The following is a 14,753-nucleotide window of genomic DNA, read 5'->3' on the forward strand; positions in this document are numbered from 1 at the left end:
ACACGTGGGATTGCAGAGAAGTTTCATGTATCACATATGCAGGTGATACATTTAGCTTCTCTGCAATCTCACGCGTTGAAAATTGCTTAACACGACTTTGCAATGTAAGAAAACTCAATATATGGGTTCCTCATGAACTGAAAGAAAATCATTTAACACAACAATCAATTCAGATTTCTACATTGAACAACTAACAAAATTAAATAATTCAATTGAAGAAAAGTTGTCCAAATTGACAAATCAAAAAGGTGTTGCATTCGATCATGACAACGCAAGGCCACGCGCATCTTTGGTCACTCGGCAAAAACTATTAGAGTTTGGTTGGGATGTTTTGCCACATCCATATAGTCCTGACCTTGCACCATCTGATTACTTTTTATTTTGATCTTTGAAAAACTCCTTGAATGGTAAAAATTTCAATAATGATGATGATGTCAAATCGTACCTGGTTCAGCTTTTTGCTGATAATAACCAGAAGTGTTATGAACGTGGAACTATGATGCTGCCTGAATGATGACAAAAGGTCATTGCTCAAAATGGGCAATACATTACAGAATAAAGTCATTTCGTTCCATAAAAAAATTGTCTTTTATTTTCTAAAAAAATCCGCAATTACTTAGCTGCCAACTCATTGCCAACAAATGCCTATGGTTTTACTCGAAACAGTATAATGTTTATGTCTTCCTACCTAATAAAAAGAAAATAAAGAGTAAGAATAAATGATGAATTTAGCAGTTACACTGATATGCTTTACTGAGTTCCGCCAGGTTCGGTTCTCGCATCTCTATTATTTAACATTTCTATATGCGATTTATTTTTTTTCCTTCCTGACGTTGAAGTTACTGAATATGCAGATGACAATATTTCATACTGCACAAGAAAAGAGGTTACTTCTATAACTACCAACTTCCAAAATGTCACAAATCAATTGTTAATATGGTTTAAAAATAATTGAATGAAGACAAATCCTGAAAAATATTGCCTTATTGTTAGCAAACAGAGTAACCTTGAAGTTTCTATTTCGAGTTTATCTATTAAAACGTCCGAAAATGTTAAATTGCTCGGAATAAAAATCAGCAACAAACATTCCTTCGAAGCGCATGTGAACACTTTCTGCAAATATACCAGCAGAAAAAAAAATGCACTATCAAGAATCGCATCATATAAGTCTTTCAAACAACATAAACTTATACTTTCTGCATTTACAACTTCAATCTTCTCATACTGCCCACTTATATGGATGTTTTACAGTGAGAAACTAAATAAGCGTTTAAATCGAATCTATTAGAGAGCTTTAAGAATTATCAACAGAGACTATGAATCTCCATTTGAAACTCTCTTACTAAACAGCTATACTTTAACTATACATCAAAAAAACATGCATTGTTTGGTCATTAAGATTTTTAAAGTAAAATTGCGCCTATATGTATGAATGAAGTTTATAAGTTTCTCGAATCAAATCTGACATATGAAAAGCCGAACTCCACCAATGTCCTTATCACAAAACACGAATAAGAATCTTTAGCGTACCTAGGACCTAAAATTCGCAAACTAATCCCAAAAATTTGTAAAAAATCTTCATCTTTGAAGGAATTTAAACATAAAATAAAAAACTTGATTCCCAAGTAATGGCCATGCAAATTGATGCATAGTTTTTATTAAAGATATTGGACACATTAATAAGTTAAAGTGAAATGAAATCTTTATATTTTTGTTTGTTTTTGACACTCTAATTGGCTTTTTTTGTATTATTATTAATGTATTTATCGATATTTGTCTTATACTTTACATTTAAAACGAAATTAATTTTGGAGGATAAGTGTCGGTTGATTGGATTAGCCAATTATAGAGCAACCATTGTAACAATCATAAGTGTCAACTATAAATAAATTACAAATAAGTAAATAAATGCTCTACCGTGTCTTGCATTCCATTATTAAAGACTTGTTTTTCAAATTCAGTCGTAATATATTTTTGTAAGATGACGTTCTTGGTAGGTGATTGTCTAAGTATTAGTATCAATTAGTGTGTCTTTTTTATGACTGGCCCATAATAAAATTCATTTTGTTCAATTTTAGGTTGTTCATTTTCATGATTACAGATTAGCAAATTTTCCTAAATTTTGTCATTCTCGGATAAATCACTGTCAGATAATTCATTTTCAAATTTTAGCTGATTTTTATTGAACTCTTTCTTTTTATTAGGAACATCATTTACAGTGAGTTTACATCATTTGTCAAAAGATAAAGAAAATCTTTCTTCTACCTCGTATTCCCGTTTCTTGCGCGCTTTAATTTGATGAACTAAATCTAATCTTACTTTTTTGCTGTACTCTAATACATGATTACGAATTGTGTTTACTGACGTTGGTAAGTTTCTAAATACCAAAGTAGTTAGAGCTGCACGTAAAGCTGTTGAAGAACAAATCACATTGAATGAAAGTCCGTCAGACGCCCTTAGGTAAGCAAGTGTACCATGAAGTGTTCTATCTTCTCTTTCATAAATGGAAAAGTATCCTGTTAGTGGTTTAGATTTCTTTTGCTTTCTTCGCTAATATTAAGCTGGGTTAGTATTTCGACCTTCACATTATGCGCCGACAAAATGTTTATATGAAGGCCTTTTGTTGAACCGTTTCCAAATTTTAAAATCTTCTTGCAGTATGGCAATTTAAACGTCGCTGGCTTTTCTCATCCAGTAAAAAATATTTCCAAACAGCTGAGTTACTTTTAATTGTAAAATCCACATACGTCTTATTTAACTTTTAATGTTTAGAGTCTAACTTATAAAATACGCGCTTTTATTTTCAGTTTGAACAAAGTTCGTTTTACAGAATTATAGAACGGAACAAAATAACTAACCTACATGATATATTGCAAAGATTTTCACTTTTTTTTTTCTAAATCAAACCTTTTCGTTAACTTTTTTTATCATACAACTGCAAATACAATTATTATCTGCAATTTTATATTATTTTTAAGGTGGTACTACCCTATTAAAAACATCAAAAAACATAAAAAATTTTTTTTTCCAATTTTAGCAGTTTGAACATCCTGGATCATGAGTATCACTTTTTTTTTCTTTAAAAATTAATGTAAAGTTCCTAAATTAGTATTCAAAGGCAAAAAGGTAATTTTCGAATCCCTAGCAACGACCTTAGCAACAGTGTCTGTTTATATTTTAGCCCTAATTTAATGTCTAGTTCCATAAATATAAGTTCAAAGATGACTTATTCAGTTGTGCTCTTTGTTTCTACGAAGAGATAAGTCATAAACTGAAACAACATTAGATGTGATTTACTATTTTAGTTAGTTTAACAAGGATGTTAATAATTGTTCTTTTTAATAAACTTCCAAGTTTTTCATAATTGTCAAGATAATTATTTTTATAGTTTGGTATTAATTATGGCGAATAATAAAAACAACAACAGAAAAGGAAAGAGAAAATTTCGAGGGAACTTTCACACTAACAAAGTTGTATCAGAATTTTGTTCAACTGGTGACACCAGTGGTGTAAAGAAAATTCAAGTCATAAACAAAAATATACAAAAATATTATGATTTAAATGACTTTTACTTTATAACACATTTTAAAAGCTGAAATTAATTTTTGAAAAGTACTCTTGTTGTCAAATTTGTACCAGCAAGCTGGAAATATCACATAATATGTTGCTGCGTAAAGGATTTTCTTTGTCTTTAAAAGTTAAATGTATTCATTGTGATAACATTGATAATTTACATCTCCTGTAGTAAACAATGAAAAGTGTGGAAATAAACCTCATGAAGTCAACATTCGCAGTCTAATGGCATTTCGTGAAATAGGATGTGGCAGAGAATCGATGATACGCTTTGCAAATATTATGAACATGCCACCCCCTATGACTTATTGAAATATTAACAGAAGTAATGACGAGTTACATATCGCATATCAGAAAGCTGCAATTTATAGTATGACAAATTCTGCTATGGAAGTAAGACAAAGTCTTTTAAAACTAAATAATGATTCATCAAGTCTTGTTGATTGCTCTGTTTCTGTTGATGGTACTTGGCAGAAAAGGGGATATTCTTCCCTTAATGGTGTTGTTGCTGTGGTAGCGCATAAAAACAAAAAAGTTATCAACACTTATGTGATGTCCAAGTTTTGCAAAAGTTGTGAAATATGGAATAAAAGAAAGAATTCTTTAAAATTTGATGAGTGGAAGTTGAAACATATTTGTCAAATAAACCATTCTGGATCAGCAGGGTCAATGGAAGCAGCTGGAGCCATTGAAATATTTTCTTCTGTACAAAAATACAAGCTTTGCTATGCTAAGTATCTAGGTGACGGAGATACTAGTATCCATATGGAGATTCATTGATTCCAGAAAAACTAGAATGCATAGGTCATTATTAAAAACAAACAGGTAATAGATGTCGGCAATTGAGAAAAGAATTGAAAAGCGAGATATTATCGGATGGTTAAAAAATATATGGAAAGGGAGGATTAACGGATAAAGCCATTAATACACTTCAAAATTATGTAGGCATGGCAATTAGGGAAAATACATCAAATTTACTAAAGATGCGTAACTCTGTCATTGCAACATTGTATCACTGCACTGCTTTTGCTTTAAAAGAAACACGTCACTTATTTTGTACTAAAGGCAAAAGTAGTTGGTGCAAATGGCAGTCTGATAAAGTAACTAAACTTAATTCATATAAAAGTAAAGTAAATTTGCCAGAAGTTATAATGAGCAAATTAAAACCAATTTTTCAAGACTTGTCTAAAGTGGAGCATCTTAAAAAGTGTTTGCATGGCTTGACTCAAAATTGTAACGAGTCATTCAATCAATTAATTTGGAATCGTTGTCCAAAAAATATCTTTGTATCAAAAAAAATTGTTGAAATTGCAGTAAACTCTGCTGTCATTGCACACAATGAAGGAATATTAGGACTTGCTGAAGTTTTTAAATTGCTAGACATTTCACCAGGATACTATTTCAATCTTAGTGCACAGCAATTTGACAGAAAATGTCTAAAAAATATTGAGTTAAAGTCAAGTGAAAGAGCTAAAAAAAGAAGAAAGACATTAAGATCACTCAAAAAAGGTTATTTTGACAAAGAGCAAGAGGTTGAGGGTGGTCAATCGTATTGTGCTGGCCAGTTTTGATGTTTTTAATGACTGATTTTTTTAGTTTATAACTTTTTTTATTTTAAAAGTTGTTTTTCTCAGTTTTCTACTTTTTGAATATTTCTAAAACTAGAACACGAATATCTTAGAAACTATTAACTCTTTTTGTTTGAAATTTTCACAGTTTATTCATTAATATTGTAGAAAGGGCTGGTAGTAGAATAAATAAAAGATATTATTTATTTTGGTGAGAATCCCCTATTTTACATACCTGGTGGACCATTTTTTTATGTCGGTTGCAGCTCTACAACTGCCATTTTAGTTTGGCTTAATATTTTTTAAAGATTTTACTAGGGGCCCTCGACCGACTATTTAGCTATACGCTTAAAAATTTTGAGGCTTAAATCTCAAATATTACTCAAGTTACTTATGTTCTTGTAACTGGACGTTTTTTGCTTTTTTATGCTGACTCAGCATCTTTTGACAACAATTTTTTATTTTAATTATGTTTTTTATATTTAGTTGTTTAACTACTATCTAACAAAGTTTCTAATTTTAAGAAAAATATCAAATTTAAAAAAATAAAAAATGTAGGGTAGTACCACCTTAAATTATTTTATTGAAATATTTACATAAGTTGTTGTTGTTTTTATACTATTTTCATTACGCTTTGTTTTGTTCTAACTTATAAGGAATCCCAGGATTGATGTTAGACAATCCTGCGATTTCGGGATTATAAAAAAGTCCGGGATCCCGGGATCGTAATCGTTATCCTTTATAAATAGTTTGATACAAATATTTTTTATTAAAAACATTTAATATTGTAGCTAAAATATTAGCCTTTAAACTTTTAAAACTTTCCTTAACTATATATTATGTCTTAGTATCCAAAAGAAATTTTACAACATATCTGGAATTATTAATTTTATCTTTTCTAAGGTGGTTCACCTATAAAAAATTTTTTTTTTAAAAAATAGGAAAAAAATTTTGGTCTTTTATTTCTTTTAAAAACGATTATCTCTTTAGCCATGATCGTTTTTAAACCTCTATAGCGGTCAATTCAATTTTTTGTTTTTTTACTTATTTAATTTACCTTTACTATGTTCATTAACACCAAAGATTTGAGCAATTTCAGTCTTTGTCATTTTCTCATGAACTGATGGTTTCACTTGGAGCACTCTTTCAAGGCTCTTTTCTAAATTAAAACATTTTTGAAATACATGATAAAAACAAAAAAATCATCATTATTACTATCATTGTTATCATTAGTATTATTATTTGCAATAGTATAGTAGATAAATATATTTACTTTACGAAAAGGCTGTTTAAGTCTATTTGATTTTTGTGTATCCATAATGTGCTACACTCACTCATACACTCACAAAGAAATAAAAAAAATTACAGAAAAAGGAGGTTGTTATTATTTTGCTTATTATTAAATAAAAAAAATTACAGAAAAAGGAGGTTGTTATTATATTGTTATTATTGTGCTTATAGTATGTCAAAACTGTCGATATTTACGTCAAGACTGTTGATATTTACAGTATATAACAGCTAAGTTAATTATTGATAATAAAGCTAAAAAAAAAAAAAATGGAGGGCAATTTATCTTTAGAGACAAATAAGAAAATAAACTGTAAATGTAAATAAAATGTAAATAGGATTATTATGTTTTTTGTGTTAATGGTATAAAATTTAATATTATTTATTTATATTTATATTAGGTACTATTAAAGGGTTTCTTAAAGCTAAAAACAATTGATTTGATTGATCAAGCCTCTTTTAGTCATCAAGTTATTTCTAAACAAATTAAAACTTTTTGAAATTTCGCCAAATTGTGCTAATGACCCTTGTGTTATCAAAAAATTATGACTTATGGCAATTATAAAAAAATTAATAGGAAAAACCAAAGATACATTCACACACATATATATATATATATATATATATATATATATATATATATATATATATATATATATATATATATATATATATATATATATATATGTACATATATGTATATGTATTGTTGTTTACGAACTTAATCTGCCATTTGCATAAAAGGCAAAGTATTATAGTTGTGTGTGGAAGCCATTTCTATATAGGGAAAAAGGAGCTTCACTTTTCGGAATGAAGTTAGACATCTAGTATATATAATATATCATTGGGAGAAACTCGTTTTAAAACGTATTTTAAAACGAATAACTTTTATGAGTTTTTTTAAAATTCTTTAAAAATTTATTCAATAACCTGTGTGTTTTAACCTTTGTGTCCAATAACCTTTGTAGGCATCAAAGCTTGTAATGTAAAAAAATCAACTTAGATTTTTTTACCTTTTGAAAAACAGCTGCAGGTTTAAAACCAAAATTTCAAAATCAATGCGCTTTTTTTATTGTCAAAAGTAAAAAACAAGCAAAAAAGGTATGCTAGTAAATGTTTAATATAAAAGTGTAAGAAATTTATTTTTTAGATAAAATTTAACTATTTTAATTTTAGAGCTATTTTTTTTTTAAATAACAGATTGCTTAGCTTCATCTCATAAATTATAAATCTCAAAACCTGGTATACTTGGTTAGCATATAACTAATGTTACTTTTTTAGTGTATTCTCATTAAGTTAGAGAAATACTCAACAAAACGATTTATCTTTCTTGCCATATCTAAGCGTCTAAAAAGAGGTTGCAACTATCTTCATCAAAGGTTAGAATTATCTTCATCAAAGAATGCAAATATCTTCATCATCGGTTGCAACTATCTTCATCAAAGATTGCAACTATCTTCATCAGTTCTACACCTTTAACTACGACTATAATAAAAATGAATTTGATACTGAAAGCGAAAGTATATTGATTGCGATTATTAAAATAGTTAAATTTTATCTAAAAAATAAATTTCTCACACTTTTATATTAAACATTTACTAGCATACCTTTTTTGCTTGTTTTTTACTTTTGACAATAAAAAAAGCGCATTGATTTTGAAATTTTGGTTTTAAACCTGCAGCTGTTTTTCAAAAGGTAAAAAAATCTAAGTTGATTTTTTTACATTACAAGCTTTGATGCCTACAAAGGTTATTGGACACAAAGGTTAAAACACAAAGGTTAAAACACAAAGGTTATTGAATAAATTTTTAAAGAATTTTAAAAAAACTCATAAAAGTTATTCGTTTTAAAATACGTTTCTTGCCATATCTAAGCGTCTAAAAAGAGGTTGCAACTATCTTCATCAAAGGTTAGAATTATCTTTATCAAAGAATGCAAATATCTTCATCATAGGTTGCAACTATCTTCATCAAAGATTGCAACTATCTTCATCAGTTCTACACCTTTAACTACGACTATAATAAAAATGAATTTGATACTGAAAGCGAAAGTATATTGATTGCGATTATTGTGCCTTGAATATATATTCAAGGCACAATAATCGCAGGCATAAAAAAGTTTTTTTATTTTGCTCTAATAAAATAAAAAAACTTTTTTATGCATTAAATAGGTAATTTTTGAGGTAATAGAATAGAAAAAAAAAAAAGTTGCGAAAAACAGCTTTGAAAAATCTAAGTAAAGACAGCGAGTTGCAAAAAGATTTGAGCGGTTAGATATAAAATGCCAAAGAATATTGTAATGGAATAATTCTGACAGTATAGCAAAGCAAACATTTCTCTCGTTTACCCAGTTGGAAATTGGTGTATATAATGTCGTAAATTTTAATATTGGAGCAAAAATATCAATTTATATTAAAAGCCGCTTGCCGTAGAACAAGACCTTCATATGATTTCAAGATGCAAAGCTCTAAATAGTGAAAGAATAAAAAAAGCAGAAATCAGAATGAACCGCAATAAACAGGCAATAAAGTTTACGCGGCAAAAAGTTACAAAAAAAAACCGATAAAATAATTGAAAAAAAGGTGACTTGTATGTATTAGGTGGATTTCGAAAATCTCGGTTACTTTTTTTATATATATTTTAAATAAAATAGTTCTGTATATAAAGTTTTTACTCAAATCGTATTTTTTCAGAATAGCATTTTTGCACGCCAGCCATTATATTTGGAACCGCATTAAACTTTTCTACAAAATTTTCCCGAAATATTTACCATATTGTAGTCTATGAAATAAATGGAATAGATTTATTTATTTTATCAATATTTTTTCTTAATTTATCAGCAAATAAAAATAAAAAATCGACGATAATATTTGGTCTTGCTTTTGATTTCTGTTGGTGACAAGGTTTAAAAAGTCAAAAATTTTTCATGCTCGGGTCTCAAAAGTAGTGAATTTATATATAAATTTTAAAAATATCATTTATTTTATGTAAAAACTATTATTTTAAATTTTATGACTCAAAACTATCCATTTTTAACAAAAAAGAAAAAAGTACGTTTTTTCATAGTTTCTTTAAATGAATTTCTTAAACTTGTGTTATAATAAATTTTATTTTATTATTTATGAAATTTTAATATAATTTTGCTTCTTTTAAGACCATCATGACATAGTTAAAATTTTTTTTTGATAATATCCTATTATAAAAATACCTGTCTGATGTTTAAGGGTCTTGCGCTACATTTAAAAATATTTTTTATTAAAAAATTTCTTCAACCCATTATTATTTTTTTATATGGTACAACAGTTGTGTTAACCCTTAAAAGTACTATATTTATTTACTATACGAATTAAAACTATTAAAAGTTTATTATATGGCACAGCTATAGGTTAGAATATTTTTTATATTGTTATCGAACCATCCAAATACATACCCATACCATACACAAAATATTTTTTTTTTCCGTACTTTATTTAACATATTTTTAATTTTTTTTATAATAATAAATTAGGAAACTTTCATATAATTGTTTAAATCTAGACGTTTTTGTTCTTAGTTTGAAAAAACATTATGATTATTTAGTTATCTTTTGTAATTAGTTTGATATACATGTAGGAACTTTGGCATGCTACAAAGAACAGTGTTTTTGCTTTTTTAAATATACTATATTTATTTATTATATAAATTAAACACTATTAAAAAAAAAATTAATAATAAACTGAAAAAACATGAATATGTTTGTTTATTAATAAGATAATAAATAATAATTAATTTAGTTTCAACTATTTTTTATTATCATTTATTACAAAATTAATAATAAACAGGAAAAAGCTTTAATTTTGTTGTTGTTATTGGCTTATTTAAAAAACTTACTAATCTTTAAAAATTAAAATTGTAATAATTTTTCAACTTTTTAAATATGAAAATATAATACATAAATAATATAATACAAAAAAGGCCTGAAATACAAAATAAAATAAAAAAATAATAAAAAGCGTAATACTTTACCATATAAAATAAGGTAACACTGCACCTCATTTTATAAAATAAGGTAACACTGCACCTCATTTTATAAAATAAGGTAACACTGCACCTCATTTTATAAAATAAGGTAACACTGCACCTCATTTTATATAATAAGGTAACACTGCACCTCATTTTATATAATTATTTTCAATTAGCTATATTTTGTATTCAAGTAAGCAAACAATATGTATAAAATTTTCGAGTACTATAAAATACTCTTTTAAAAACACTCTGTAAGTGTCTATGATTATTAAAAGAGAACTAAGAATGCAAACGTATCAAAAGAGAACTAAGTATGCAGAGGTATTAAAGACAAACTAAGTTTTTTGTGGTTAGTAGGATTTTAAGGAGGTTTTTGAGGTTTGCTTATTTTCAATAAAAACAAAAAGAAAACAAAAAAGCTTTTACTTTTTACTACTAAATAGCTTATTTTCGATTATCACTCTTTAAATAAATATTGGTCTACATTTTATTAATTACGTTTGTTAATTTTTTTTAATATTATTTTTGTTTTTAACTACAATTTTTTAAAAAACATTAAGAAAAAATTAACTTATAAATTTACCAATAATAACAAAACACAGAAGTAGGTGTAACGCCCCCATATGTAACTAATTCTGTTCATGTAGTTTGGTATTAGTAAAACAAAAACAGAAAATAAACCAATATAATAATAAATAGTACCATGTGTCAAATATTTTAACGATTTAATGAATGTTTCTTAGTAACTGTATCTAAGGTGATATTTGTCTCGTTACCATTAAAAGTTAACGTAATCATGCAAAACGAAAAACGACTTATTAACATGAATATTATTTGTTATAATTATTATAAGATAATTACTAATCTTATAATAATCACGATATTTTGCTGTGATTTAATTAGAGTTTCTTCAAGATTTCTTATTAGAATTGATGTTTGAATAGGTTTTGTTTAATACACTAATATTAATATAAGTTATATAATGTAATACAAATGGAACAATGTTTTATTAGGTTATTGGCGTAAAATTAAATGAAAAACATTATATGCGTAAAAATTGATTTTAATGAAATATAGATTTCTAAAAATTTAGTTTCATGAACAAAAGTTTTTCAAAAGTTCAATTTTTTTTTCTTTATACTTTAGAGCTTTCTTGTTAATTTTACTTTTTACTTCAAGACAACTTTTAAAACCACTGTCTACTTTCTAATAAAGTAAATAATTTAAGCAGAGTATTTTTTAATAAAAAACTTTAGTGACGCTGTATGGTTATACCTAGCTTTCTTTCATGGTTTGTTACCAACTATAAAATATTTTGTTATATTTGGGCTTTTCCTTAATAACAAATTTACAATAAAAATGTATACAATGTAGCTTTAATGAGAATCCATTGTAAAAATACACAGTCTTATAAAAATTTAGACTAATTTTTTACATAAAAATTAACGGTTTAATTTACATTGATGTATGGTTTAAAATGAATTTTACCTAAATCGGTGGTTCCACCAAATTTGGTATAAAATAACCTTTTAAATAGAAACGACAAGTCTAAGTTAAGTATATTTTTATATTCAGTAAATAACTTTTTTAACCACATAATGGCAAAAAAGTGGCAATGTTTTCAAAAATTAAATTTTTGAAAAAAAAAATTGTCTTAATCAGTGTATCCGGTTGACTTTTTATGTTGATTGGCGAATGCTCTTATGCTTTTCTGGTAAGAAAGTGCTTATGTACCGGTAAAGCATTTCAATCATTTACGAAGCGGTTTGTGAAATAATGGAATCGTTCAGTACATATCTACACAGATTTCTTTGTTTTTTCAAGCGAAGATTGTGGCCGCGTAGACCGTAGTGTGAAGTTGCAAGCGGTTATTTGCGGAGTTAAGTCAACTTTTCCAAAAGTATGAGTTATTTTAAACTGTTGAAAAAAATCACCACGTTTTCTTCCGGTTTTTAGAGTATTTCTTTGCAAAAAAGATGTTTGGTCTTATTAATTACTTTAGTTTTTCTACGTTGGATTTGTTCTTAGCGATATTATCAAAGAAACCGTTAAAAAAGACGATAAACAGTAGTGGACTAAGAACTGAACCTTGTGGTACCCGGCTTGTGACACTCATTTATTCGGATTCATGGTAATCAATTACTACTTGCTGTTATCTGGTGGTGAGCCATTTTTGATTCAATTGGTTAATGACCCACCGACAGTGTTATACTTTGTCAAAGGCTTTAGTAAAGTCAGCGTGAATTACATTAATAGCGTTACTTTAAACACTTACTCTGTAAACACGTTTAGTTACGTTATCTCTCGCTTCAATTAGATCTGTGAAGCAATCTCTTTTGTTCATAAAACCATGTTGCTTTTTCGTGATAAGGCTGTTTTCATTGTAGATTTTCATTATTCGATTGTGCATGATGCTCTCGAGGACTTTGCAGGGTACGAATGTAAGTTTTGTTTTGGACCCTTAAAGATAGGCGTAACGTTCGATCTTCTCCAGAGGTCAATAAAGTTAACGAAACAATGGAGCAAACTTAAATGGAATAAACATAAAGCTAGCTGGAACAATGCTAACTTTAAGCAATTAAACTAGTGTATGATATGTAGTGAAGGGAGTCGCACATAACTTTAGAACTCTTGGATGAAGCCCATCAAAACGAATTGATCCCATCAAAACGAATTGATTTGGATTCTTTAAGGCTCTCCAGCCTGCGTTGGATATCAGCAAATTTGATATTGTAATCATTCAAGTTAAGTGTTTTTTTTTTTTTTTTAAACTCTATCAGTTTGTTTTTTGCGGGTTTTAAAGCGAATAAAACTGGAAGCAATTGTTAAGAGTACTTGGTAATAACATTTTGTCTGGGGTTATGTGGGTGTTTTTGTGGGTGGATCAGGTCTTGTCTTTCTAAATGTAGAAAAAGTAACAACTTGAGTTAAATATATTTCCTCTAAGCAGAAGTGAAATTTCTCGTCAGTTTGATGAATGTTCTCAATAACAGTAGCTGTTATAAGTCCTCCACCTATGTTTACTCCATCGTGTTTAGAATGACTAAAATTAAGATCTCCATAAATTAATTTTGAAACACATCCAAGTGAGGAAAGATTTTTTTTCGCAGCTATGATGAACTTGATTATTGAAATCTGTACATGCAACCTAGAAGAATTGGTTTAAAACAATGTTTTATGATGCGCCACTCTTGGTCAATTTCTTTAGAGTTAAGTTGTTAGATATTAGTTTCAGCTGTGGCAATACCGTTTTTTTTATATATATATATATATATATATATATATATATATATATATATATATATATATATATATATATATATATATATATATATATATATATATATATATATATATATATATATATATATATATATATATATATATATATATATATATATATATATATAAATGGCTACACCTCCACCTTTTGACATTAATGATTGCTGCCGTGTAATTTGTAACCAGTGAGTTGCATATGTGATACATCAGTAAACCAAATATCCGCATAAAATTGTAGCATAAAACTGAATCAAATTTCTGCATAAAGTTGCTTATTTTGTATTTTTTTTGTATTTTGATTGCGGCATAGTATTTTTTCATCGCTGTTAAAAGAATACATGTTGTTAGCCCAGAATCTTAGTTGTTTTAGTTTGGTATTTTTGTTGTTATTGTTTTGAAGTCAAAGTGCTGACAGTCTATGGGAAGTGATTTTTGAGATTGACGAACGGGCTGATGAGTTTTAGGCACTTGAAACTTTTGTCTTTGATGTCGTCGAGGAACTGTATATGAAGACGGCTGTCAAATTTGCGTTTCAGTTACAGAGTCTGATTGATGTTGTTGGTGCTGTTGCAGCAGTAATTGTTGTTGACATTGAAATTGAGTTGTTACTGTGTTAATTTAGGAGGGCAACTTTAATACATCTTACTACTTTTCTTTTGCTTTGGTTGCAGTTATAGTCGATTTTTTTGCGTATCTGCAAACAAAGGTAATGACGTTTTGGTCAATTCTTACTGTTTCGAAAAAATCCCCATACGAGCTCTAAATCGGGCTTACCGACTGATTTTTTTAAACCCTCTATCACTAAATTTCTTTCTTTTTCTTGTTTCGATTTGAATTAGGCCGCTGCGGTGTTAAGTATATTACGCACTTCTTTATTTTGTTCGCAGCTTAATGTTGTTGCGTTACCATTTAAAAATTTATCAATGTAACAATTTGTTTATTGAGTCTTTTGATTATGCCGTCGCATTGTTCTTTCTTCTCTTTTAGTTTTTCACTGTAAGTGCATTTTCACTGTTTTTTTTTTTTTTTTTTTTTTTAT

General features: G+C 27.7%; 1 protein-coding gene across 1 annotated transcript in view; it reads right to left on the reverse strand.

Moving 5' to 3' along the window:
- LOC100204925 (A disintegrin and metalloproteinase with thrombospondin motifs 6) overlaps nucleotides 1–11,184 on the reverse strand; it is a 105,554-nt gene extending 94,370 nt beyond the window's left edge. The window contains exons 1-2 of the mRNA XM_065796428.1: nucleotides 11,016–11,184; nucleotides 6,199–6,300 (exon numbers count right to left, since the gene is read on the reverse strand). Coding sequence (XP_065652500.1) covers nucleotides 6,199–6,300; nucleotides 11,016–11,055 — 142 coding nt within the window. The 5' untranslated portion in view covers nucleotides 11,056–11,184. The remainder of the gene's footprint in view (nucleotides 1–6,198; nucleotides 6,301–11,015) is intronic.
- Nucleotides 11,185–14,753: the final 3,569 nt, after the last annotated feature.

The sequence above is a fragment of the Hydra vulgaris genome, chromosome 04 (assembly GCF_038396675.1).
Source record: "Hydra vulgaris chromosome 04, alternate assembly HydraT2T_AEP".
In the NCBI taxonomy this organism is placed as follows: domain Eukaryota; kingdom Metazoa; phylum Cnidaria; class Hydrozoa; order Anthoathecata; family Hydridae; genus Hydra; species Hydra vulgaris.